Source organism: Typha angustifolia, chromosome 8 (assembly GCF_048772165.1).
Source record: "Typha angustifolia cultivar Huaian chromosome 8, ASM4877216v1, whole genome shotgun sequence".
Taxonomy (NCBI): domain Eukaryota; kingdom Viridiplantae; phylum Streptophyta; class Magnoliopsida; order Poales; family Typhaceae; genus Typha; species Typha angustifolia.
Genome location: NC_133246.1, coordinates 17,006,527 through 17,032,366, shown reverse-complemented (window position 1 = coordinate 17,032,366; position 25,840 = coordinate 17,006,527). Strand labels below are relative to the sequence as shown.

Below are 25,840 nucleotides of genomic sequence, written 5' to 3'. Positions count from 1 at the left end.
AGCACAACAATGTATTTGAACCGATAAAGCTCAAGATTTAAGATGTCCATGTAAGTCCACATAAAGGCTTTATTTATACATGTTTTCTGGTTCTTCCATTACAGTTCATACTGTAAGAAAATTTAGGCTTACGAGAATATTAACATCATTCCAGATGACCAAATTATCTGCATTTCTGCAGACATACATAGTAAGAGACACAAAGAAAGACTATCCATCAGGTTATAACCAAAGGAGCAAATTTAGCTTGATGTAGAAGGAGATGGAGAACTGATCAAGCTATCTGCAAAATTGAAATAAAAGAAAAGAAAAGAAAAGAATCTAGCTTAATAAGTGAGACATATCTCAGTTGTAGAAATATGAATATAAAACACAAAGCTAAGTTGTTGAAATACTTTACCCCAAACTTATTCTTAATGACAGCCAGTAGCTCTTGTGGATCACATACTGTTTGTGCATAGGCATCAATCTTGTTCAACTCCTAAAAAAAATTTATTTGAATTAAAAGATAGCAACTGATATATAGAACGAGAAGAAGATTAAATGTATATTACAGTGTGTTAAAAACTGCAAGTTGAAGGCCTACAGGCGGTTTTATAGAAATGAATGAATTAGGGCATGAAGTATCACCATCTATTCTGATTCAAAACAATATGGTGTCAACCCTCTTGGTGTAGAATTTATCAATTAACCTAGGAAAATTTTTAGGAAAGATATATGTTTGCCATGAAATTTATGAGGCAGTTGGCTGGTAGGACTAACCAACCATCTTACTGGTAATAGAATCTTCTCATGCAACAAGGGGGTAACAGTCCTAGTTCCTCTAGACATTAGGGCCTATAACAAAAAAAAAAAGAACTTAGAAAAAGTGGAAGAACAGATTAGGACATTTTTTAGTTAAGGTAAAGAATTAACTGAATCAATCATAGGAGGATGTCAGAAGTGGTGACTTCAAGATTGGAAGTTATGGAGGATATGTGGAAGATAGAGTTAGATAAAGGGCACACAAGGGATGTTCAATATCTGGGCTTGCCTTTGGTAATGCATAAAATGGAAAATACTGAATATAACATTCTTTTAAATTATAAGCATCTAGACTAGGTATGAAATTCTAAATACCTCAATCCACAGTGACAGCTTGGGCCTGCCTTTGGTGATGTCATAACCTTTTATACCAGAAAAGAAAATCTGAAACCTTTCGATAAAGGGAGCATAGGCAATGTCCACCTAGCATTTACATTTGGGTCAGTACTCAAAATTTAGATTATAAAGAAAACAGTAAGAGAACATGATTTTATACTTATCCTCATTCCCTATTTCAAGATTCTTATCAATGATGTTGAAAGAAACAGCATAACAGATGATTATCTGGAAAGCTTGACAACCATCAGAATGTAAAGCTGAATAATTTTGCTTAAGGTCTTACATAAAGCATTATACAAGCATCAATTGCAGATTTAGCAATTTTATTTGGAAAGCTCTATAGCTAACTCTCAGTGACTAGAAAAGGATTTCATAAGTTGATTGATATCATGTAGAATACTACTTAGGTCTTAAAGACTCAGGAAATTAAATGGAAACCTGTATGCATACAAGAATTATATTGTGTATTATGAGAACAACTGGAAAGACATTTAATTACCAAAGGTGCATAAGTTTCCAACCAACTCCTATAGTAAGCATACCAAAGTGTACAATAAAGAGAAAACAGAGTAATACCAAAATATAGTTAAATATTCACCAATAAAGGAAATGTCAAACATCTTTCATAGTAATTGAAGACTAATCACAGCATAAGCATGGTGATATACAACTTTACAAAATTAAAAATAAGGCAGACAAGAAAAAAGAAAAACAAGAATTGCATAACTTTTGGTGCATTTATTCTAAAGCTTGCATAGTCAATCAAGGTGGAGCTAGTCGTTTGTTAAGCGAACAGTTGGTGGAATATATTCTTCAAGTGTTACTTCTTCAGATAACATTTAGTTATTTACTAGATATTACCAAAGCTGAGCCTGTTAACTGGGTAACAGTAATCAGATCTAATATATCTAGTATTCCACCAACTGATGCAATACTTAAACATAGTATGATGCTACAATGCCAACCTTAACACTAACACATAAAGGTACATAAGTTTTGTTACTTAATCACAGCTTGATAAGTTTGTGCCATGTATAATTGTCAGAGTGCAAATATCTACTCCATTCTAATCACAAGGATATAGGGGTGTGTCAAGCAAAAAAATCAAAATTACTTACTAGACTGAACTGCCCAAGGAAGAAAGGTCCATCATCAAATTTCAGAAGTGCATCTTCTACTTTATCAAAGGCAGCAACTGCAGAAAAGGGCTTAAGCAAATCAGTGCATGATGGTTAGACTACGAATTCTTCTTGCAAACAAAGTGCAGATTAATAAGAGTTTGCTCTCACCAACTGTGTCATCCACATCTCCCTTAGAAGGTAATGCTTTGAATATGACTTGGATGAAGGAATCACTGTAAGCAAACAGCTCCTCTGCAAACTGACGCTTTGCTGGATCCTAACATATCCTCAGACATGTCAAATGATTGAATAATGCAGAGGTGACTTCAACCTACACAAACATCAATTATGTCTTACTTCGGGAAGCAGCACGGGACCTTCAAAATTAGAATCTATATACTTGATCAAATCCAGACTTTCTCCTTTGACTTCATTATTATGTTCCAAAGCAGGTACCTGATAAGAACTTTCCCATCCATGTTATGTGCAGAAACATGACTAAGTAAGAACCATTTTTTATTTAAGTAGCATCATGTTAGCTAAGCAAACAGGTCAAATATTGTTAAACTAAGTCACCAAACAACGCCTACCCAAAGATGTAGTCTCCTGAAGCACGAACTGATAAAAAATAAACAATGACAAATCTGATAACAGGTGAGTGACTCAACTTAATCAAACTATTTGCAACAGTATTCTACTATGGATACATAAAACAATTACAGCACCCCACAATTATTCAGTCTGATAGAAGTAATTTTAGCTCAAAGAGCCGGTCAAACTGAGTTGGGCCGAAGAAGTTGTCACAAACTAGACAACAATTTGTAATACTTGATATTCTGATCCATCCTAACATGAAGTGGCTATATCCAATCCAAACTTTCTATCATCAAAAGGGATTATCCTATCAGATCTATCTGAATATTTAAGGTTCTTCAAGATTATAAACATTGTCTTCCTCATTTCTTTTTTCTCAATCCCATGCACTTGCTTGTGTATTATCTAATAGATTGTTAAATCCCTACAGTAATGGTTCAATACTGCTAATTGTGTGCCAATATGTCCTTCTCAGACAATATATACAGCATCATCTGCCATTACTTTATACAACCATTGAGCTGGTAAAAAAGCATGTAATTTCCTTTTCCCAGGGCAGCAGTTTCTTCAAAATATCAGACTCCATTTGGTCTGAATTATTATGCTCGTGGCATATTCAAATTCAGATTCATAAATACTACTCTTTTTCCTCCAAAGGGACAACAGGCAATCAACAGAAATTGGGTATAAGGTGACGATAATACGATCACCTCTACACCAATCAAGGAAGGTCATTTGCCAAAAATTACATTGGCTCACTAGATGAGACTGATCACATGACATGGAAGTTAATTTACCTTATTTGGGGGGTAAACCTTCTCCTTGTACCATGCAGGCCGATTTTGCAAATCAATTGGGACCAATTTAATCTTTTCCTGCAGCCCCTGTTTCACAAGCATAGACAATTTATTACAATTACTTGCCTCAATTTGTACAGAAAAGCTTGAATGATAGACATCCTAGAAGAGTAACAACTACAGAAATAATCAATGATGGATCAAATGATAATATCTGAGAGTTTAACTTGACCTAGAAAAGCAAATGCATAGTGCACATAAACCTAAAGAATTAGGATACCTTGTAGTTTCTCGCAATCCAAGTCCGCTGTGCATATGGGCATATGTAGGCTGTGTACAACCTTCAAAATTAACAAAGAAAAAAAAGACAAATTAAAGCTTAAAAAAGGAGAAAAATCGGATCTAAAGAAAATAATGAGTTCGTTATATCAATTACCTGGTGGTGCCATCAAACAGATTGGGTGGTTCGGCAGTAGAATCGAGAGAAGGGGGAAGGGTCTCCATAGATCTATACCAAACAAGATCACAATTAGAAACAGGACTAAGTAAATTTAGACCAAAATTGCATCTAGAAACAGGACCTACTCCAGAAATATCAAAGCCTGAGGATCAAATCTTGCCAATAGAGAAGGAGAGAAACAAAGTAAAACATCACCAACACTCAAGATTGAAAGATGGGACCGAAAACTCGATCATTATAGTGATATCGTTCTTAAATCTTGAGCGAAATACGATCAACTTACTTGGAAATCCCACAATTGAGAGATAAAAATTGACACGAAATGGGTTTAGAAACACGAGAGGTCCAGAAATTACCCAGGCGCTGTACTTGCCATCTCTGGATTGTATGACTGCATGGAAGTGCATACGTGGATAAAAGAGGACAATACATAACTCCTAGCCACGTGGAAAAGTTCAACTTCACCTACGTCGTCGAATGCACTAGCTTATTAGGCGTTCACATCCATGAGTATTTTTTTTCCGAGAGAAATGATGTATAGTTACTGATTCGGTGCGTAAATAAGCTGAGTTTGAGTTAACTGGACCAGGTCGGCTTGGCCCGAAAGATATTTTATTTTGGCTCGAGCTTAGTTCAAGTTGAAGAAGTTCAATTCGGCTCGACTTGAGCACAACTCGATGAGGCTCGAGCTCAGCTCCTCAACTGGTGGATTGAATGGGCTCAAGACCAAAGAGGGTCGTCATCGGTGTCATCTCGACGGTGAGGATGGGATTTCGATGGAGATTAGAGCGGATTGTCGTTGGTGCCTCAGTGGTGAAGATGAAGATAACCGTCATCGGGTGTCACCTTGGTGGTAAAAATGAGGTTTTGGTGGAGACTAGAAAGGGTCACCAATGGTGCCTCGGTGGTGAAGAAGGATATAGTCTCCGTCAGTGTCACCTTGGTGGTAGAGATGGGATTTTAGTGCAGACTAGATAGGGTCGTTGTTGGTGTCTCGGTGGTGAAGGTAGAGGTGATCATCGTCGTGGTGAGTGGTGAGTTGGTAACGAGGATGGGTAATTGGTTTGGGGAGAAATTAGGATTTTTTTCTTTATTTATAACGATTCTAAATCTTTTATATATATATATATATGAGCTAAGCTTTATGGCATACAAGAAAAATTAAGAGCAAAGCATAGCCTAATTAATTCACAAAAGTATAGAGCCTCGAATCAGCATACATACCTTGTCAAGCTAGCAATCCAAGATATGGTCTCATAAATTTCCGAAGGAAGGAAGAGTGAGAGCTCGCCAACCAAGAAGGGAAAATAAACATAAATCTAAAACCATAAACTGCATCAAAACCTAAACACAAAAGAAAATAATCTAAAATCCCACAAAATGCAATATGCATAGGTACCAACTCCTCGACAACACACGTTATAGATATGCCAAGAAAGGAGAGAGAGGATGTCGGTGGCACAACAATAACAATCGAAGAACATCAACCGGTGAGACATGAAAAGGTGAGGATGATATAAAATACATTGGACAGTAAAACACTAGCCGAGAGGAGAGTGACAATGGCACTCTAACGTCCCCAAAATTCTCTACCAACCGAGGGATAGTAAAATGATACATTAAGATGAAGCGGCGCAGGAAGTCAGCGGTGGAGGAATGGCACCTTAGCTTGGCACTGGCATTCTCCACAGTATGGCGTTCCAACTATTTGGCCTGCAAGTGAGAGAAGGGAATAAAAGAAAAGCTTGGGGTTTTTTTTTTTATAACATTTTTTACTGGTCTCATAAGATGCTAACCAATCTGAAGTATTAGTATAGGAGATTAGTTATAGGGGGCGTAAAATATTTCTCAAAAATCATATACAAACAATATCATAAGATGGACTACAAATAACTTGATTAATCTCTTATTATCAAGCATTTTTGCAGTCGGAAAGTTCATGTTAGGCTTTTAGCAGTAAAATTGTCGTGGTTATCCACATAACAAAGCTGAAGAGTATCTCTCGTGATATTATGAAGCAAGTGGAATGAACAAATGACAAGAAACTCGAGAGCAATCCAACAGTACATTCAACATCTTACTAGTGAACTAATAATTAATAAAACAAAATATTAGCTGTTGTAGTTTGAGAAAAAGAAGAAGAAAAAGGTGGGGCTCTCGCAGATTTCTGTATTAGGGAAATGTACAATATGGCCTGTCCAAAACCAACTTGCAATATTTCATTACACACTGAGATGGGAGGACCTGAAAAGTGAAAAGAACATAGAGCTTAGAATCAAGGCCGTGTTATGCAAATGGCCTTTTTAGATGAAATTAGGTGAGTAAGAAACTTTGGATTCACATCTGTCTTCACATGTTCTTCACAAGTTTCTTCCTTCCTTTGCGCGGTGACTCCCTTTCGATCCAGATAGATGCTTTGGCCCTAAAAGTATAATGAGGGCCCGGAAAATCTAACAATCTCACAGACAAATGAGCTAATCTCAGTTTTGCAACTGTAAGTCCTCAGTAGAGCTTCTTCCTCCAGCTAGATAAGCAAGGATCACATGCAATCCAGTGTGCTAGTCGAGCAAAGTCGTTGTTCTGATTTCCTGCTGAAGAAAATGGGAAAAAAGTGATATCAACAACTTAGACAAACTATGCAAGATATTACCTTAATGACATATGACTGTTCTTGCCAACAGTTGACACAACTAATTCGGTATTCCATAAAAATGGACAACTGTATAACTAAAGTGGGGGCCCAAAGGGAGCAAATATCTCAGTGCATCCCCATACAAGTGAGTTCATTGAAGTGGAGAGAACACAGAATTGAGGGCCAAGGACTACAGATCATCAAACAAAAGGCACATCTATATGTATACAAGTATAGATACAAAAGCACACTGAGGCGATAAATGAAAAAAACATTAATCTTCACTGGAAGATCCAAATGCCTTTTTGAGTATATAAAAAAAGGTCTATCAACATACTACCTGTGTGAATCTGCAAAATTTGCAAGATAGGGTTATGGTATCATTGATATTCTCCTGCTAGAGAAACTTAGTTAACAGATAAGATGATAATACTAATTGGCAAAATAACAAATAAAAATAGATGCTTACTGCAGCTTATGCGTGAATTGCATATATAAGAAGAATTACCTATATTCTCATAAAATTTCCCTTTCATTATCTCCTTCAATCAGATTTTTTCTTGAGGCTCAATAATGCTCCACCACTGAGACATGTGGCAACAAAACCCAGGGAGACCTCAGTTGGGATGTGATAACCTGCCAAAAAGTGATTCCAACAACATAAATTTTATTTTAAAAAAAAAAACTAAAAATGATGGAGCATGAAACAAGAGAATGCATGTTTTATGTACATAGATCCTCTCAAATGAAACAAGAAAATGGCAGTAATGCAAGTTGACTATAAACTGTACTATGTTCAGTAGCCGCTCACCAAAAAAGTCCAAGATCATCTTTGTCCCTATGAAGCCCAAAACAATGCCAATAGCAGGCTGTAAAAGAATAAAAGGAAAAGAACAAGGAGTAAACATTTCAATATATCATCCATACATAAATATCAAACAACAACATAGAGTTGTGACCTCATGTAATGAAAGGATTCCACCAAACACATATTGGCTGTATACCAAGATGTTATAATATTCAAGTCCATAAGAAGGAAAATTATGGAGACCTTAGAGCAGTTAGACAACCAATATGTGCTTGATGTTGAAGATCTATCAGAGAAAGGTGCACTTGATTGGTCATTACTACATAAAGTAAATTGAAATGCATCACATAGCATGATATTTCATATTGGCAACATTCATATGCAAACACTCAAATACATATTCATATGACACATGTACACACAATCACAGATAGTATATACACAAGCATAATAGCAGAAGTAAAACATATAAGATATAACTGAACGCCACATCAAGCTTTAGAGTTTGTAACTGATTTTACATTTCCGATCATATATCCTTTTGATTATATGTACATAAAGATAATAAGTAATTACAAAAGGTGAAACTACGAACAAGTATGAGGGCAGATATAACAGCAAGTTAATACTCACCTGTAAATACTCCAAGTCAGACATACTTTCAGAAATGAGTACATAAAGTGATCTCAGACCTACACGACCCATTGGGATATCTTGTCAACCAAGAAGCCTTTACAAGCAAAGTATGAATTTATCATTCTAAGTAAAGATTAACAACAGTAAAAGTCATGATATCTGATATTAAACTCAAACTCTATCATGGATATATTCTCAAATGAGCTAAAACCCTATCTTCTCTTCCATGGGGCATGCCAGCCAGTGGCCAGCATAGCAAACACCATGACACGGGTATGGTTAAGTTTCTGGTAAAGTTTCATCTTCCTCCAAATAAACATGTCTACAAATTCCAGCCTCAGCAAGACAGAATTCTAATTTCTTTTAATATTTTTAGGCCAGCACTGGGGGTTATCGTGATAAATCACGTCAGTACGGATATCAACAGTGCATGTGTCTCTGGCCAAATGGCATACAAGGGATGGTAATCTTTAGTTTAGTCCAATGGGTTTGTTATTATGATGGTCTAGTGATCATCTTCACCCTTCCTGTTTGCATGCAGCAGGAAATATTGCTCAAATGATACTCGGAATGAGCATAGATTAAGGATCCTAAGATGTCATTGTTTTGTAATCTGTAACTCAAGAAAGATCAAGAAAAATGCAACATCAGTAAATTCTGCAAAGAAAGAATTATCTTATGGCTCCCATTAGCATAGTTATATCTAGCAATTCGAACATAACATATGATCTGAAAAACTAATAAGAAAATTCTCAAAATTTTATGGCCTTTATGTCTGACAATATCTTAATCCAACCAACTTAATACAGAGCATAATCAACTTGACCACCCAATAGCCTTCATTCCTGAAACTACAAAGAATACTAAAACCTGAAAACCAACTCACTACTACTTTGCAAGACCAGACGATGATAGCTTAATTGCAAAAAGATATCATTATCAAGACCTCTGATGGATTGGCTAGAAACTGAACATAAATGCTGCAGTTATAAAGCTGTTGAAAAGCATAAAATACCTGAAATTGCAAAAAGATTTGAAGAAAATACAATGAGTGGATCCTTTGTGACACCAAAAACTGCTGGTATTGAGTCAATCTGCAAGCATAAGAATCATCTCTTTCTCAGAAAATGAGAAGATGAGAAAAAACAAGTCCCACAAAGTAGGTGTGGAGTGACCTACAGCAAAAGCGATATCACTGAGCTCAATAACTGCAACTGTCAGAAGCAAAGGGGTGGCCTGGAGACATATTTCCAACCAAAAATAAGTAACGGTCCATTAACATGATCTTTAGTTATTTCCAGTACTTAGAAGTTATGAAATAGATTCTTGAGATTCTAAGACTGTAAAGCCATTTTGACAGTAATATCATAACACAGAAAAAAGAAATGCATAGCACCATGTAGTTGTTCTTATTTAACATAGTAAGGACTTACTTTCCAGGCACCATCTTGAATTGTTAAGAACCGATCACCATCATAAGAGGCTGAAATATGAGGGTATTTATGGTGAACATTGATCAGAGTTAGTGTCAACGATTTGAAGAAGACATAGATACTCAATGGTAATTTCTACATGAACAAAAGGGCTAATCCACAATGACAGTCATCTGTATAACTATAGTATGTCTCAGAAATTTGATGTTACTTCTTTTTAAAAATGTTTTGAGAGTTAGATTAGTTTCAATAAGCTTCATTGCTTACACTAAAGAATGTGTATCGTTTTTTTCAAAAATCTGATCCCGATCCTGAAACCGATACTTGAAACCTTGTTCTAAACAACTCATTTTACTCAATATTCTGAAGAACCCAGACCCATGTCAGATACTACTTTAAGAGAGAAAAGATGCTTCTTTACATGGATAACTCAATGCTATACTTAATGAGCTAGTCAAGTTTTATCAAGCACATAACTAATATCTATTAAACGTAATGAACGAAATATTGGAAGTAATAGGTCACCAGTAACAGGAATGAACTTTTGGCATGTTTTCACAATAAAATTTTCAGCAAGATCAGTTTCTTCGTCTTCAGCAGAAAACAGCTGTCACAGAATGAACAGTTTTAAAATTAGTGAGCAGGAAATTAGGCATTATGTTACTTAAAATTTTATTCGCAGAAGTCGCACATAATAAAATCAAGTACTATACAGAAATATGTGGATCAAAGATGCTTCTAAGACTTAAAAACAAAAAAAATGCAACCTGTATTTATTCAGAAATTCTGAGCCAATAAAATGATCAATAGCTGATATCTTAATATACCTAAAAACTGAAAAGAAGAATTCTAATAATTGTACTATGGAAAGATGTGTTCCAGCTAGTTTAGAATGACATGGCAATAGATATGAACCATATTCTGAAGTAATCATTCATTCATTAACAGCAAATTTTGACCTTGTGTTACAAACTTCTGTTCTCATTGATGAATTTCTATTAGTCAAGCTTTTCATATTCTTTATTTTAAAGAACATTTGCCAACAATAAACATCAAGTATAGACAGTGATAATTATCTAATAGAGTAACAAAGAAATTCACCTTGTAAGATGAGAAGAGAAGGATCGAAGCCAGTAACAAGTTCACTGCTTCAAATCTCTAAAGATAATCATGGAGCATCAGTATTGCAGGTTACTAAAAAAAAATCACGTAAAAGCTAGAATGCTAGATCTAAATATGTTTACACGCTAAAAACAAGTATTAACCTGAAGAGTAGCTGCCCCTAGTAAGATCATCACTGCACGGAAGACAATTGCTCCAACAATACCATATGTTAGCACCCGGCTCTAAAATTCATTGTGACATACATAAACATAAATCCAGAACTAAGTAAAAATTGAATAGGTCACTATCCAGAACTGATCATACCTCGTACATCTTTGGTACCTTGAAATACCTAAAGACTAGAACAAAAACAAAAAGATTGTCTACTGACAAACTCTGTTCCAACAGATATCTGCATCACAATATAACATAAACATAATCAAATATGTCACTCTTCAAGAAATTATAAATTTAATTATTTTGAATGAAGGACTCTATGCAGAACAAAATTCAATAGTCTACAAAAATGACTATACATTGTAGCACATAAAAAATAAGTATATTTACAGAAGAACAAAAGAACAATTATGTACCACCAAGTTCTGCATCAGATTCATTATTCAAGAGGCACATGTTAACCGACCAAAGAGTATATGGACCAAGATCAAGATTTTTGCTTCATTCAACATGTCCTGGATGAAGCTTTTATTAACTTAATGATATCTCAAAGCTTCCAGATGAGAGCATTATTTTCTGAGCCATAATCCCACAATGCTATATAGGAACACTTGTAAAAGTTATGAAGTACAAATTGTACTACATTTCATATGATAAGTCTTATAATGTATGTATGTCTTATAATGAATGTATGTATCTCCATCATTATAGAAATGCCAAATCATGTAAACAAAATTGTAACAAGAAACAAATTTTAATGAAGTTATGGTGTCAAGTTCCTATGGTAATTTTTCCCATACAATAATCTTCTTATCAAAGATCAATTGATTAAGCTTGTGTTGAAGATCACACACAATAAATAGCTAGAAAAATAAATGCTTTTTACTAGTAGTTATTGTGACTGGCGAGAGTAATTCTTTTCCCAGGTTCAATGTGACAAGACATGAATTTCAGGATTGAGGTAGCCATGTCATCATAATATGACTATACGAGGAAGCTGAGTCCTACTCTGGCAATGCGAATATAATATCAGTCAGAAACTTGTACTGATCATGTTGCACAGAGAAAACAAGCAATGCAAAAGCAGTCCAGTTTCTGAAAAAAAAAAATATCTCCAATGTTTTCCACATTAAATTTCCTGCATACCCTGCAAAATATTCAGATGCCCTTCCTATTCCATCCTTCAAACCCACGGCAATTCCAAAAGTCACGGCAGCACAAACCTACAAAACAAATAATACACCTGTCCTTGGTTAAAGATGGGTATGGGTATTAAGAAAAAATATCAACATATGATCAATCTATTAGACATGCAAAACACTCACCCAGAATGCAACAGTTCTAGCAGAAGATGTTCTGTGATTCTCTACGTCCTGTCCACTGCTTAAATTGGGATCTGACATAAGCCTACCATCATCATCTAGTTCATCACGTGACTGAGAATGAGCCGTTCCCAGTGCTTCTGTGGATCCATTTCTAATCCCATCATAATCAAATAGAGAAGGAGCAGGGCACCAGGATAGTTTATGAATATCTTAAAAAACTATGAGATGGTTGAAATTATCTTATAAAAATCTTCAAGAAAGTGAAGAATTTAGAAGTTAAACTGATACTGTGTTCAAGTTAAATAAAAATTATAGTCAATAATATCCTCAGAAAATAGAAGAGCCAAGAAATTTGAATTAAGCAAGAAATGTAGAAGTTACAAGTTTGCACAGAATCAAGAAAAAAATTGAAACACAATCCATACTAATTCCCAGCATGATGTTGTCCTGCAAGACTTCTTAAGATCTTACACATGCTCAGAGTTAATTTCCTCACCGGGACATCAAAGGGAAAGTTTTGAAAGAAGAAAAAGAATTACTCCTCATAGCTAGTGAATATTGTATTTCACAGTGCATACTGATGCGACGGCTTTGATTTGCTATTAGGTAATGCCACTAACCTTGAATCCAACCTGAACCCTAATACTTGTTTAATTTTTGTGATAAACACTACCTAAAGTCCATTACCTCTGGATCCTATTCCAAAAGTATCGGTAATCAGGTGCGGTTTTTGGAATCCGAACATGATAAATTGCTTGGATACCAGTGATTGATAGGTCATTTGGGTCCATTGCTGACAATAGTAAATGATAATTTTGAATGATCAAAATTATTCCACTGTGTTTTTACACGATCTCTACAAATCTTCTAAGAGCTCATTAGTGCTCTGAAACTTCTATAGTACTTCAAATATTTGCAAATTCCCTAATCCTCATCATTGTCATAGTCCATTATTTAAGTCCTCATCATTCTTGACGGCCTGGTATCAGAAATGCAGTCGTCAAAATAGGAACAAAAGATGAACCCTTCAACATGGATTCTTCCAAGTAGGGGAACAGAAATCACAAAATTTCTGCATTTCCTTCATCTTGCCTCTCCATAAGGTGCAGGTTAAGTAGGGCAATCAGATGATGTACACACGACCTGACTAAAAGGTTTCTCCACTAAATTGCATTTATTGCAACTTCGTTACAAATCCATGAACTTTGGAAATGAGTTTTGTCAATATGTAGCAACCGTTCCCTGGATAGTTTACCAGTTCCGATATCCCAAATCCTAAACTGTCAAATTTAAGAAATGGAAGGAAAAAAAAAAGATCACCAGAAATAAAGAATTCTTGCATGTCTAACAATGAAACGGATCGCAACTAATCTCACCCTTAGCTGAGATGTCTTCTTGCTCGGTTCCTTTGGCGCGCCACACCCGAAAGAAATCCCGCCGGCAACGACCTCTTCTAACTGAATTCTCAATCAAGAAAAGGGACAGAATATAGAATCAAACATAGGAAGAAGATATTATGAGAACTCTTGGAACAGGCGCCTACCAGTGGAGAAGGACGAGGAGGCATGTCGAGAGGAGAGCGATGCGGTGAGACGAGGACGAACCCCAAGAGGTTTGCGAGCAAAGCCAGGGATTTGAAGGCTTGGGTGGCGGATTGGCGAGGCTAATGCCATCGCTGGAAACTGGAAGGGGGGAAGAAGGATAGGGAAATGGGCGGGGGCGGGTATGGTATGTTAATAAGTTATCCTTATGTCGTCACCGACTTCACCCGTTCTTTTAATATGTTAAATATTATTTATTATCTTTAGGGACATTATAGAGTGCTCGTAGCATTGATGACGAAAAGTAGAGGATCGTATTGGGCGGTAAACCTGTGAAGTTGTTTCATGAGTCGGCCTTGTTTTGGATCACCTCCCGACCGTCGTTCGCTTCTCTCCTCTTCCAGAGCTATTCCCCAATGGAGTCTCAGAAACCCCAGCTAGATCCCCAAACCAAAACCCTAGGCTCGTCTTCGCCGGTGGTGGTGCCGTCCGGAAATCCTCCTCCCTCGACGCTCATCCAAAACCCTAATCCTTCTCCCGCTACGAGCTTACCCAAGCAACAACAGGAACACGCCGTCGTGGAATCTCACGAGGAAGGAGAAAATCCAGGAGAGCAGAAGGGGGAAAAGACGGCGCCAGCCTCGGCGGAGGCGACAGGGGCCGATTCCGATCTACAGAAGAAGCTTCGCCGAGCTGAGAGGTTTGGAGTCGCGGTGATGCTGTCCGAGGAGGAGAAGCGTAACACTCGTGCTGAAAGGTTGGTGGTGGTGCTCTTTACTTTGCTAGATTAGGCCTGGAGAAAAAGAATGCTGCTTTACTTTACTAGATCAAGCATGTCAAAAATTATGCGTACTAATTGATTCTTAGGTTATACGAGCTTGAAGGGGAGAGAGGACCGTGAAATTACGAGTCTTTCGTGTTTACAGTGAGGAATAGATGGTAGAGAATAGTTTTCTTTTGGTTAAATCATTTGCTCAAAGTTTAACTTTGATTAGTAGGTCGGCAATGTGCGAGTTGACGGAGCCAATTTGCCAAGAGAATATTCCAACATACTGAGAAATGGGAAAGTAGAAATGTCATGTAATTTTGAGAGTCTGGAGAGAAGAAGATTGTGCATTTGAATAAGAGGAAGTTTGCTGTTGCATCAGTAGGGAACTTTTATAGCTTTTAACATCTTCTTAAAATGGATTACTGTGCGAATATCACTTCCTTTTTATATCATAGTATTATAGTTAACCCTTTTGTTTTGCTGAAAAGTTTGACTTGAGGGTTCTCTTGCTTGATATTGTCACACTTTCTCAAGTGAATGGTATGGCTGGTTGTAATTGTTCGATTGAAATATGATGAACCCAAGAAATAACACTACTTAGCATTGGAAAGATATGAGCATTTGAAGGCAAATGTTGCTTGTGATTACTACCCCATGAAATTCAGAGGAACTTTTTAATTGCAGACACTGAAATAGTTCACAGTTGCAGGAGGACAATCTTAATGGCTTTCTGATGTGAGATAGTTTTTAGGTAGTTAATCATGGGGAAGTATAAAGAGTGGAGTTGATCTACTCTCTAGAAATGCTTGTGGTATGATTGTTTATTGGAAGGAAGTAAAATTTATGATATATGATTAGCAAGAAGAGCTTTGGAAGGACCTGTAGAAGTCAAAAGCTTGGATGCCAGTTCATGATGCTCTCTGAATGGTGCTAGTTATTTGGTATGGAGATGCTATTGAGGATCATCCCACAAAAATCTTGATGTTGTCCATATATATGTATGGATATGATGGTGTCATAAGAGAAGTGCATCTTGATATTTCCCATATCTTGATAGCGCGCATACTTTTGTTGCTGATGATGACCAGAGAAACACTTTTGACAATTTTTTCTTTTATTTTGTCTCTTCCGTGTGAACTTTATCTTACATGTAGGTTTGGGACTGGAAGCACATTGCCTCAAACAGCAGGTACAGGACAATTAGAGGAACAGAAGAGAAAGGCCCGCGCTGAGAGGTTTTATTTTGCTCCACTCTAGCACCAAGTTGACTCCAATTTTATGCCAATCACTAACTTGCGTCAGCCTCATCTTGGTTCTTCATTTCTCAGATTTGGGCTTACTGTTCACCTTCCACCTGATGAAGAGACCAAGAAAAAGGCTCGGTTAGAAAGATTTGCTACCAATCCTAAGATAGATAGTTCCGAAGAGGAGAAAAAAAAGGCACGAGCAATCAGGTAATGCCCAGATATTGCATTGTAATTCCTTTTCCTAGAGCCCCCAGTTGTTCATTTTTTGGCAGCGACTGCTGGTCATTCTAACACCAGCACTTGCAGTTGATAAGTGATCAAAGTATCAAATTTGTTCATACCATTTGTAGGTTTGCGCAGACGTCTGGTGCTTCATCGCAAGAAAATGTCAAAGACAACTCTGAACTGGTAAGTTCACAATTAATAAGTAAATGCAAGGATAGCAGCTGTTTTTTGGGCTCTGACTATCCTGTCGTTTCTTCTTTGTTCTTGGTTTGATCTAGAAGACAGCAGCTGTTGGTAGCAGTGGATAATGAAACGTGGATTCTGTTTATTGAGGTTAGATTATAAACATTCCCCAACTCTCGTGCATTGACAATTCTCAGTTTTGCAGCCATATATGTCATCACCTTTGCTTTCTCATTTGAAAGTTGTTCCTGAATTCCCTGTGCGCACTTTTGTTTGGCAGCTGTCTCTTTTGTGGCTACTGAAGCTCATGTTAGCTGTCGGCAAGCACATGGGAGTGAGACACCTTGAAGCTCAATGTTGGCATTCGTAGACCAAAGTAATGACTGCAATGGGTACTTCTGCTGGGGCCATTGCCAATGACATGTAGATTAGAGAGACCTGCTGGTTGAACTGGCTGCAGTTTTTCTTATATTACTTATTGTGAAAAATGGTAGAAAGCCCTAAACTTGCTGCAGAATTTGTTATCAATGCAGAGGGGCTAATTTTGACATGTTTTTCATCGAAGTGCTGTTCCTTTTCTTTGGGTTTGTAGTCTGGTTGTCAAATATAAGTTTATCTTTCCTGCAGTACGATATCCTTTAACCAATAGAGCTGTAGCATCTTGTACATCTCAGTGCAGATGCTGCACAAAAATGCTTAGAAATTGGATGACAAGTACATGGCTGGGCTCTTTTGAGACCCTTAAAGAGGAAGTCTCTTGGTTGTAGTGCCATCATTTTATGATGAAGTTGTCCCCGTTGGGTTAAGCATTTAACTACGCCACATCTTTTGGCAGCACCACCTCTGGTGTCAGGATTAGCTGTGATTGAGTTTCTCTCTTTTCTTCTTTTGTTTTGGGAATTTAATCTTAAAACTGCTGAATGATTTTGCTGCAGATCAATTGTTGCCACCATGATCCCAAGATATTCATGCAGAGATCTGTTCCCAGTATTTGCTGAAATACTATGTTATCAGATCACTCCAAGAATAAATAAAAAGATGAACAAAAAGACCAAAAAAATAGCGAAGACAAACAGTGAAGCCAATTTTGATGTATCAGTTTACATACAAGGCAGTTTAGAAAACTTATACAATGGTAAGTGATGTGAAGTTAAATGGTCTCAAAATTGGGACTCTTTACAAGATTCCTGTTGAATCTGTACTGCACCAGCAAGAAAGGAAATCTGAGTCAATGTATAGTCTTTACACTCGAGAATACTTGCATAATCTCCTGATGAGTAGAATTGGAACTTGGAAGATGAGCACATTAAGACTGGAAAAACATGTATATAAAGAGCAATATGCGAGAGCTCATGAGCTCGCTGCTCATGATCCATCTTAATTAATTTGGATACTTGCTCTTCTGATCCAAAGAGCTTTGGATGCCAGAACAAGCGTAGTCCATGTAAAGATATTCCACTTCCAATAATGGAAGGCCTTGGAAGAAGCTTTGAGAACCTCATGACTGGCGTGCCACCGGGTACCCACTTCCTCTCAGGGAAAGCACAGGACTATGGCAGTGGCTGGTACTCATTAAGGTTGAATCGAGAAATAGAACGATGACTGTTATATCATCATGAAAATGTCTCCTGATCCCACGCTCAATCTTTTTCAGGTCAGAGTACCTCATTTCTCTTTTCTTTGCTGCCTCTTTCAATGCAATTTTTACAAGTTTCCTTGCAATTCCCTGTATGAGTACGATACTTTCAGTCATGAATCAGGATAGAATTGTTTTCTATAATAATACAGTTGACATATCATTACGCATGATAGACAGAATGGGACTAAGCTAAATAAAAATCTCTATTTGGGTGATGCAAGGTCACTTTTGGGGAAGCATCTGTATAATTTACTAATACAATTCAGGGCAACTTGCACATAAAGATTGCCCTGAATATTCAAGCAGGTCAGTTTCTGTGAAGACTCCACTGTGAGTATGCCAACAATTTTATCTTCATGAATAACTCTAGCTACCAGATAATTTTTCATATATAACTCTGACCAACAAGAGAAAAAGCAAAGGAAACCAAGCTAACAAACATCTGTGCTGCAACATAATATTTGTACGCTGTATAACAAAAATAATGCTCCGCTCTTGGGAACAGTTATCTGAGAGTAGTCAACTGGAGCAAATTATTAGAATATAACCTACTTATAGAGTAACTTACAAAAGCTTCGTTTAAGTTGTATATGAGTGCAAAGTATGATAGGTATAGGTACAACAAAGATAATTTGACCAAACGGATAACAGAATCTATTGCAAGCAGTATAACTTACATCTCGAGGTGAGCAGTGAACTATATCTACGGCCTCTTGATTGCTCATGTGCTCCCATAGTCCATCTGATGCAAAAATTAGAAATTGATCCTCTTGACTGAGTTTATGTGTTCCTACTGATGGTTCAGGACTAAGAATTGACTTGTGAAAAGGCTCAGGAAGCCGAAACCGCGCTAACAGAGGTTCACAGTTAAATTCTGCATCCTTTAGATATGCGTCTCCAATAGATCTGGAAACCTGCACAAACAAGTCGAATAGAAAAGCATAAACATATTTCACATAAGAGGTCTCCAACACCATAGGATCCAATTGAGGTATAGAAAAGAACTAAAAGAAATGAGCTGGTCATATGTCGTTGGAAGTTGGAACCGCTCATATATTAAAAGAAGAGATTTATAAGTACAAGGTAACCAACTTTGTCTACTAGTATAGTTAAATTCCATATCTGGAAGTACACAGGAACACCATCTAGAGACAATATCATTATTCAGTAAACGATCAGCAGAATTTGGCAAGATTAATTACCTGTATAATGCCCTTCACACGCCAGACCTTATTTTTTAGAACCACAATTCGAGAATCATCTGGGTGCAGCGACCGCAGTTCTTCTCTCACAGACTCAATGCTTGCATTGTGCTCTGATGACATTTGCAGAGCCATAACTTCCCTAATACCTTTCTTTATTCTTCCCAGCACAGCACGAGAATCACCAACATTAGCGACATAAAGAATCCCACCGCAGATAATGCCAGCCAAACAACATGAGCCAACAGAGGCAATCTGGGGTTTACTAGCCCATTTCTTTCTCACAAGAGAGAGAAAGCCCTCTTCCGTGGTGGAGTATGCTTTGCGAATTACATCCACCGACATGCCTTGCTGTTCTGTAGCAAATTCTGCAATGTATATTCAACTATTATTACAAGTAATTGCATGTTTCCAAAAAAAGTACAACCATGCAAATGCAGACTAATGTATGTAAATACTCAAAAGTATCTGAGGAAGAGAATGTATGTACAAGTATTTCAGGTCATGCTGCACACCTGAAATCCTTAATTAGATGAATGTTCTTATACTCTCTGATAAGGAAACAACAAATCGGAAGAAATTCTAACACATGATTATAGAGTCGAAGAACATAGAGAATCAATAGAGCATGAACAAAGATATACCAATCAAACAACCTGGAGCAAGAGCTGCAACTGAGATTTTAAAGTAATGCCGCAAGTTATGTACCTTCTGCTACGTGGGTGCATAACTGACAACACAAAGGTTTGGCCTTGCTGCATTTACACAGACCAAACATAAAAATCACTTCCAACATTTTCCAAAAACTAACAATCTAAATTATAATTAAGCATATTTTCAACTTTTCAGTGAATCCCACCCACAATGAAAGCAATTTTTTCAATGACTACTGCGCAGAAGAAGATTTACCAACAACAAGAAAGCAAACTAGATTTAAAACAGATAAAGACATACTTTTTAGGTGCCGGAAAAGATTGTCGGCGATAAACCGCGAGGTCTCAGGTCCTCCGTGCCCATCGTAGATGCCGACGAACGTGCCATGAGGCGGCGCCGACTCGTGTGAGCTCAGCGGTCCCGATTCGATCTGGCTGCTATCTTCCAACAAGTTATTCGCCTGCACCACAGCCATAGAGAACTCGCCACAAGCGTGGTTGCCAAGATCCTTGTACCATAGGAGCCCATCAACCCTACCGCCGCCGCCAACTTCTCCCCGGTCTTTATTCAAAGACTTCCAACACCTCATTGAAACAACCGCAAGATCGAAGACGGACAATTCTAGTTCGAGTATTCTCTAGGTTTCAGATCGGATTGCAGCTAAAAGGACGAAAAGATCGAATCTTGGAGGGAAACAAGATTGGGCTATGATCTAGGTATGCTCGACGGCGATCATGGAAGGTTGCCGGCTTCGAAGAAGAAAGGAGGGAGTTTGACGGATTTCTGTGACCGCGCGCTGGATTCGGCCGCGGGATTTGCCAAGGACCAAATTGGATTGGCGGAGGAAAAAGAGAGGGAGAGAGCTTACTTGGAGAATGGGAAAGGTGGATTCCTTTATTTGTGCTCGGTTACCTTGGTATCTAATATATTAATCGGACCTCTTTTACTGGATCTCTTGAATCATTTAAAAAATTAATTTTTTTTAATTTTTTTAAAATAGAGGAATATAAATATATATTTTTTAAAATAAGCTAATAGTTAAAAAAATTCTAAAAATAGCTAAAATATGGGTTGGGCTGAGTGATTGGTGGGTCGGGCCGGCCCGGCCCGACCGGTTAGCCCGATCTCTCACGGGCCAACGGGCGGTAACGGGCTAGACTATTCTAGCCCGGCCCGAACCCGGCCCGGCCCGAGTGATTGGTGGGTCGGGCCATGGACAAATACTTAAGCCCGGTTGGCCCGAAAAGCTCGGCCCGAACCCGGCCCGGCCCGCCCGATGATCCTGTCTATTGAATCATGCCGGAGTCCATCAATGTTAGATTCTGGCTGAAGAGATCCCCAACTTTCAATCCTCTTGCACATCGGACTCCCCTCTCGATTTGCGAAGCCTTAAGTCAGCCCGATCTGCTTCACACGTGGCTCTCGTTGAATAAAGACAAAGTAAAGACAAAAAAAACAACCGACTTAATCTTTTCCGAAAGTTAGTTTGGTCGTCCGTAGCTGTGTTTATCCCCTCCATAAACATTAATAATTTTTTTATTAAAATATTATATGCTTATAATTTGAATCTACTGCGGTTTACTTCTTATAATGGTTGACCCCAACTAATCCATCTATATGTCAGAGCCTCCTTTTCGAGTGATTTATGTACATGCTTATCATCTATTAAATTAAAAAAAAAATGAATTTTCATAATTTTCCAAATGATTATTCTTTGGGGCAAATTATTAATCCCTGTTTATTAACCAATAAATTCTGAATTAGAGGGGTTTTATATTTTGTGAAAGTAATCTACCTCAACAAATCCCCCTCCTATCCTATGATATAAAAGGCGTCATTTTTACTGTACTTTCTTCCCATGGCCTTGCCCATTTCTACCCTCACAGTCCAAGCTCGCGTCCTCCGCCGCCTTTCCTTCCATCGCGCCGCCACCGCCACAGCCACCGTCTGTTCTATGGCCAACCCTACGACGGCGAGGGTCGGCGTCGTCCAGATGACCTCCACGAACGATCTTGACTCCAATTACGCCACCTGCGATCGTCTCGTCAAGGCAATTTCTTGAACACTTGTACCAGATTTTTTTTTTTTTTGATAGATTCGATTCGGATCCGGTGTTATCAGATGATTTGGTTTTGGTTATGGTGCAAGATGTTAAGTGGTGGATTTATCACAAGATGGATGTTGTTGTTGTTGTTGTTAAGCTTGATGCGGTGGTGAGGTCAAGAGCCATAAAGTTTGATGATAGATGAAAATTATGTGAGGAATTCTTCAAGTCTGCTTGCAGAAAAGGATGTATGTATTTAATTTTTCTTTTTCTTGGGGAGGTAGGAGTACCAATTTGGAGTAGGTACTATCTGGGCTGTGGGAGAGTATTATGTTTGCAAATATTGCATTTGTAGAACTATATTAGATGAAATCCGGCAGGAAATGGATAAGCTTGGATTACTCTTTCTTTTTGCTCTAAGTTTGCTAATTGCTACTAAGAATTATGTGATGAGGTTAGATTCAAATTTCCCTTTGTTCTACTTTATATGCTTTTACGTAATGTCGTTGTCTCTAGAGCTGTGAAAAAATATATTGTTGTTTGACTTCTATCGGATGATGCTAACTTTGGAATATGTTTCTAGGAGGCAGCTGTTGCTGGAGTAAAATTGCTCTGCTTTCCCGAGAGCTTCTCCTTTGTAAGTGCCAAAGATGGAGAATCTCTTCAGATAGCTGAAAATTTGGATGGGCCCATAATGCAAAAATATTGCTCACTTGCAAGGTAAAGCCTGCATGTGTGTGCATGCGTTTGTAGTTTCTTTGATGAATTTTTATAATGCAATAGATTTTCTACCATCATGTATGTTTCTCCTGTCTTGACCAGTGCATGATAGTGGCTTTATGCTAGCCTATTTAACTTTCTTCTGTTATAAATGACAGAGAATCAAATATTTGGCTATCGCTTGGAGGATTTCAAGAGAAAGGACCAGATAATGCACACCTGTCGAATACACATGTGCTGGTAGATGATTCTGGGAAAATCAGAAATGTATATCGGAAAATACATTTGTAAGATATATTTCTTTAGTAGCTTTCTGAAGTTGTGATCCACTTTAGGCTATGTATCAGGAAATTAAGTGTAGCTTGATTTTAAATCAATAGCACAAATATGTCATGTATGTCTACCTTGAATGCAATCAGTAGTTAGCTTGTTCTGGATATCATTTCTGGCATACTGGAAACTAAAATAATGGAACACATATATGTGTGTAGCTGAAGTGCCATACACTTAGGGCATATGCCATTTGACTCCACATATAAAGAATATTCTCTGTTACTGATAATTAAGAGCTATACATCAAGGAAAACTTTTTGGTTGCAGATGATGCAAGACGGACTAATTTTTAACGTCTTTTATATGGTTCAAGTGTTCTTTGTGGTTTGCTTGTGCAAGCATAATGTTGACATCTCGATACTTGAATTAACTCTGAATACTTGACAGTATTAATACTTGGCATGAAAATCTTTATCAGATCTTGGGACTTTGTCATCAAGTTTTTTCAATAAGTGGCATAAGATTGAATTGTAAATTTGATTTATGTCAGGTTAAAGTCTAAATGGTGACTTTATTTCTACTATCTGAAGGTTTGATGTGGATGTCCCTGGCAATATGGTATACAAGGAAAGTAGTTTTACAACAGCAGGTAACTCATGTCCCTCCATATTTCCTTCTTCCATCCAGCTTGTGCTATCTTGAATATGTGGACTTTGCATAGTCAATTTTCTTTATATAATGTCTATATTTATATAGACATATAGAGGGGCTCACTCTTTTTTTTCCGATAACTAGAGCATACCTCTGTAAAGATATTTAAGCAAATAGGCTATCCATCAGGCAGCAATTATGCAAAAGTACGTGTTATATTTCAGTCAGTAAAAAAGGAGATAGGATCGTTGGAAATTTCTCTGCTGTTAATTTTCTCTTTTCTTTTGTTGTTTCTAGAGTTAGGAATCTGCCTCTCTGTTACTGCTCCCCCTTGTTTCGTATTTTGTGCAAAAGCACTTCAGATAAGTGAATAAAGAATGACTTGGATTAAGTTTTTTCAATCTTCTTGCAAATTGCTGGGACACAGTTTGTGAGATCCTACTTTCTACCTGGCAGCTGCAATAAAATACAGCTAGGTTCAGTATTTGTTAAGTGTTTAAGTTTCTTAGCTAGATTTGTGATGTTCTGCTTAATTTGTGTAAGCACAAGACAAAAATTTAAGCTTGATTTCTCTGTGATGGTTGCATGACGGCTTATTAAATTTCTCACATTCTTTATAGCTGTAAATTTCAGGAAGTGATATTATTGCAGAGGATAGCCCTATTGGTCGACTAGGTCTTACAGTTTGTTATGATTTGAGATTTCCAGAGCTTTATCAGCAGTTGCGGTTTGAACACCAAGCACAGGTGTTTGTTCTTATGTTGTACTGGATACTACAAGGTCTTTCATTTTTGTGGTTCTCACTGCAAGGATTCTTATCAGTTTTGTTCTTATTTTCTGAATTATCTTTTGTAAAGATTTTGCTGGTACCATCTGCATTCACAAAGGTAACAGGGGCGGCACACTGGGAAATTCTTCTCCTTGCTCGTGCAATTGAAACTCAGTGCTATGTACGTGAACATGTTAAAAATTTAAACCTTTTTATTTTCTTATGCAATTACATACTTCAATTATTTCAATTGTATTCTGTCCGAGTACCAAAATACAATAACTAATTATTCCCTGCTCTATTGCCAAATATTGAATAATTTTTGTGCAAGACATCTGTGCTATATCTTCAGTAATAGCCAGCTAGTTCACACATTCATTTTGTAGTATCTCAAAATATCAAGAAGACTTCTAGGTGCAGCAACAGCAATTATCCATGTCTCTGTGGTTTTTTGTTTGCTTTGATGAGAGGCCTAATATTCCTAGACTTTGTTAACAGGTTGTAGCTGCAGCTCAAGCTGGAAAGCACAATGAGAAGAGAGAGAGTTATGGTGATTCTCTAATTATTGATCCATGGGGAACAGTTATAGCACGACTTCCAGGTATATGCATCCATTCTTTTGTAGTTCTACTAACTTGCATTCTATTGCCTTTTGGCATGTTCACTGCTGGAAGCACATGTAATAAAGGCATACTTAAATCCATACTAATTGCTTAGTGGCCTTCGGTTTCCTTGGCATGTCAAACTATGTCAAATAACTTGATTGCGAACATCTATATGTTACCACTCACCACTACTTGACACTGTCTTGCTACCTTCAAGAAAGAAAATATGCATACTAGACAATCTCTTTCTTTAGCAAAGCATCATATTTTTTTCTTGTACCTTTTTCATTAATTCCTCACTAGGTATATGCATGTATAAGTTGGTACCAACAATTTCATCTGTCGTAACAGATCGCTTTTCCACTGGATTTGCTGTAGCTGACATTGACCTCTCAAAGGTAGATTCTGTAAGAACCAGGATGCCAATTTCTCAAGTAAGTTCCTCTTCTCAATGTATAATTTGATTGGATTATCTCTCAATAGCTCATAGCTTCAATTAGATTGAATTCTCTCCTCTTTTCTAATATTTATTTATGTTTATAATTCTTACTTACAGCATCGAAGGTTTGACAGTTGCTGGAAATCCTTGACAACTTAAAATTTGGGAAATAGTTACTGCTTCCGCTGCCAATTTGAACTTTTGCTAGATCAACGATGCTGTGCGGGATATCTATTTGTGTTCCTTGGCGATATTTGAATGAATTAGGCTACTTCATGATGAAGCACCTCATAAGTAATCCTCCTGCATTTTCCATGATGGAATTATAACTCTTGTTTGGATGAAGTCTGCAACATAAATTACATTCTCTTTTGTTCTGCTTGCCTAAGATTGTGCTCTTGGAGTTGGAAATTTGGTATAAAATGTTCTATTTCTTTTTTCACCAGAGAAAGTGGGGATCTATGTTTCTTCTTGACCTTTGGTTTTGAAGGCATCAATGTTTAGTTGCATGCTTTCTGGATTGCTCATTTTCACCAGAGAAAGTGGGAATCTATGGCTTTCTTGTCTTCCTCGTCTTTCTCCCACCCCATCTGAATCCCTCCTCCCCCAATCCACTTTTCCCTCTCCTCCACAATCCATCCTCATCATA

The 25,840-nt window shown here is 37.4% G+C and overlaps 5 protein-coding genes across 13 annotated transcripts; 2 read left to right on the top strand and 3 right to left on the bottom strand.

Moving 5' to 3' along the window:
* Positions 1–51: 51 nt before the first annotated feature.
* Positions 52–4,554, bottom strand: LOC140764980 (protein IN2-1 homolog B-like). 4 transcript variants are annotated; one of them, XM_073103877.1, is made up of 10 exons: positions 4,472–4,554; positions 4,092–4,163; positions 3,936–3,996; positions 3,656–3,742; positions 2,622–2,720; positions 2,433–2,541; positions 2,262–2,338; positions 1,120–1,227; positions 401–481; positions 52–283 (listed from the first exon to the last, which is right to left on the bottom strand). In XM_073103877.1, the coding sequence occupies exons 1-10, from the start codon at positions 4,510–4,512 to the stop codon at positions 275–277; spliced, it is 744 nt and encodes a 247-aa protein (XP_072959978.1). In that variant the 5' UTR covers positions 4,513–4,554; the 3' UTR covers positions 52–274. The 4 variants fall into 4 exon arrangements, with proteins under 4 accessions (XP_072959978.1, XP_072959979.1, XP_072959981.1 ...); XM_073103878.1 differs by having other exon boundaries at positions 4,399–4,491; XM_073103880.1 differs by lacking the exon at positions 4,472–4,554 and adding an exon at positions 4,237–4,392.
* A 1,699-nt stretch (positions 4,555–6,253) lies between these two features.
* Positions 6,254–13,962, bottom strand: LOC140765892 (thylakoid membrane protein TERC, chloroplastic). 5 transcript variants are annotated; one of them, XR_012105239.1, is made up of 16 exons: positions 13,774–13,962; positions 13,607–13,687; positions 12,231–12,367; positions 12,052–12,128; positions 11,053–11,140; positions 10,890–10,970; positions 10,726–10,782; positions 10,150–10,231; positions 9,625–9,674; positions 9,371–9,427; positions 9,207–9,285; positions 8,189–8,247; positions 7,559–7,616; positions 7,256–7,383; positions 7,088–7,141; positions 6,254–6,706 (listed from the first exon to the last, which is right to left on the bottom strand). XR_012105239.1 is itself a non-coding variant. In XM_073105193.1 (15 exons), the coding sequence occupies exons 1-14, from the start codon at positions 13,901–13,903 to the stop codon at positions 7,292–7,294; spliced, it is 1,128 nt and encodes a 375-aa protein (XP_072961294.1). In that variant the 5' UTR covers positions 13,904–13,962; the 3' UTR covers positions 6,254–6,706; positions 7,256–7,291. The 5 variants fall into 5 exon arrangements, 3 of the variants coding, with proteins under 3 accessions (XP_072961294.1, XP_072961295.1, XP_072961296.1); XR_012105240.1 differs by having other exon boundaries at positions 6,254–6,703; XM_073105193.1 differs by lacking the exon at positions 7,088–7,141.
* Positions 13,963–14,069: 107 nt separating this feature from the next.
* On the top strand, positions 14,070–16,863 carry LOC140765894 (uncharacterized). Of its 2 annotated transcripts, none has more exons than XM_073105198.1 (6): positions 14,070–14,528; positions 15,695–15,775; positions 15,869–15,994; positions 16,138–16,195; positions 16,294–16,345; positions 16,476–16,863. In XM_073105198.1, the coding sequence occupies exons 1-5, from the start codon at positions 14,188–14,190 to the stop codon at positions 16,318–16,320; spliced, it is 633 nt and encodes a 210-aa protein (XP_072961299.1). In that variant the 5' UTR covers positions 14,070–14,187; the 3' UTR covers positions 16,321–16,345; positions 16,476–16,863. The 2 variants fall into 2 exon arrangements, with proteins under 2 accessions (XP_072961299.1, XP_072961298.1); XM_073105197.1 differs by having other exon boundaries at positions 14,072–14,528; positions 16,291–16,345.
* Positions 16,864–17,255: 392 nt separating this feature from the next.
* Positions 17,256–20,648, bottom strand: LOC140765893 (probable protein phosphatase 2C 38). The gene is made up of 4 exons (XM_073105196.1): positions 19,991–20,648; positions 19,037–19,404; positions 18,512–18,748; positions 17,256–17,921 (listed from the first exon to the last, which is right to left on the bottom strand). Exons 1-4 carry the CDS (start codon positions 20,277–20,279, stop codon positions 17,694–17,696), a joined length of 1,122 nt encoding a protein of 373 aa, XP_072961297.1. The 5' UTR covers positions 20,280–20,648; the 3' UTR covers positions 17,256–17,693.
* Positions 20,649–21,525: 877 nt separating this feature from the next.
* LOC140764339 (deaminated glutathione amidase, chloroplastic/cytosolic) lies at positions 21,526–25,633 on the top strand. The gene is made up of 9 exons (XM_073102861.1): positions 21,526–21,740; positions 22,318–22,454; positions 22,613–22,741; positions 23,318–23,376; positions 24,012–24,124; positions 24,236–24,328; positions 24,646–24,748; positions 25,104–25,186; positions 25,309–25,633. Exons 1-9 carry the CDS (start codon positions 21,549–21,551, stop codon positions 25,348–25,350), a joined length of 951 nt encoding a protein of 316 aa, XP_072958962.1. The 5' UTR covers positions 21,526–21,548; the 3' UTR covers positions 25,351–25,633.
* Positions 25,634–25,840: the final 207 nt, after the last annotated feature.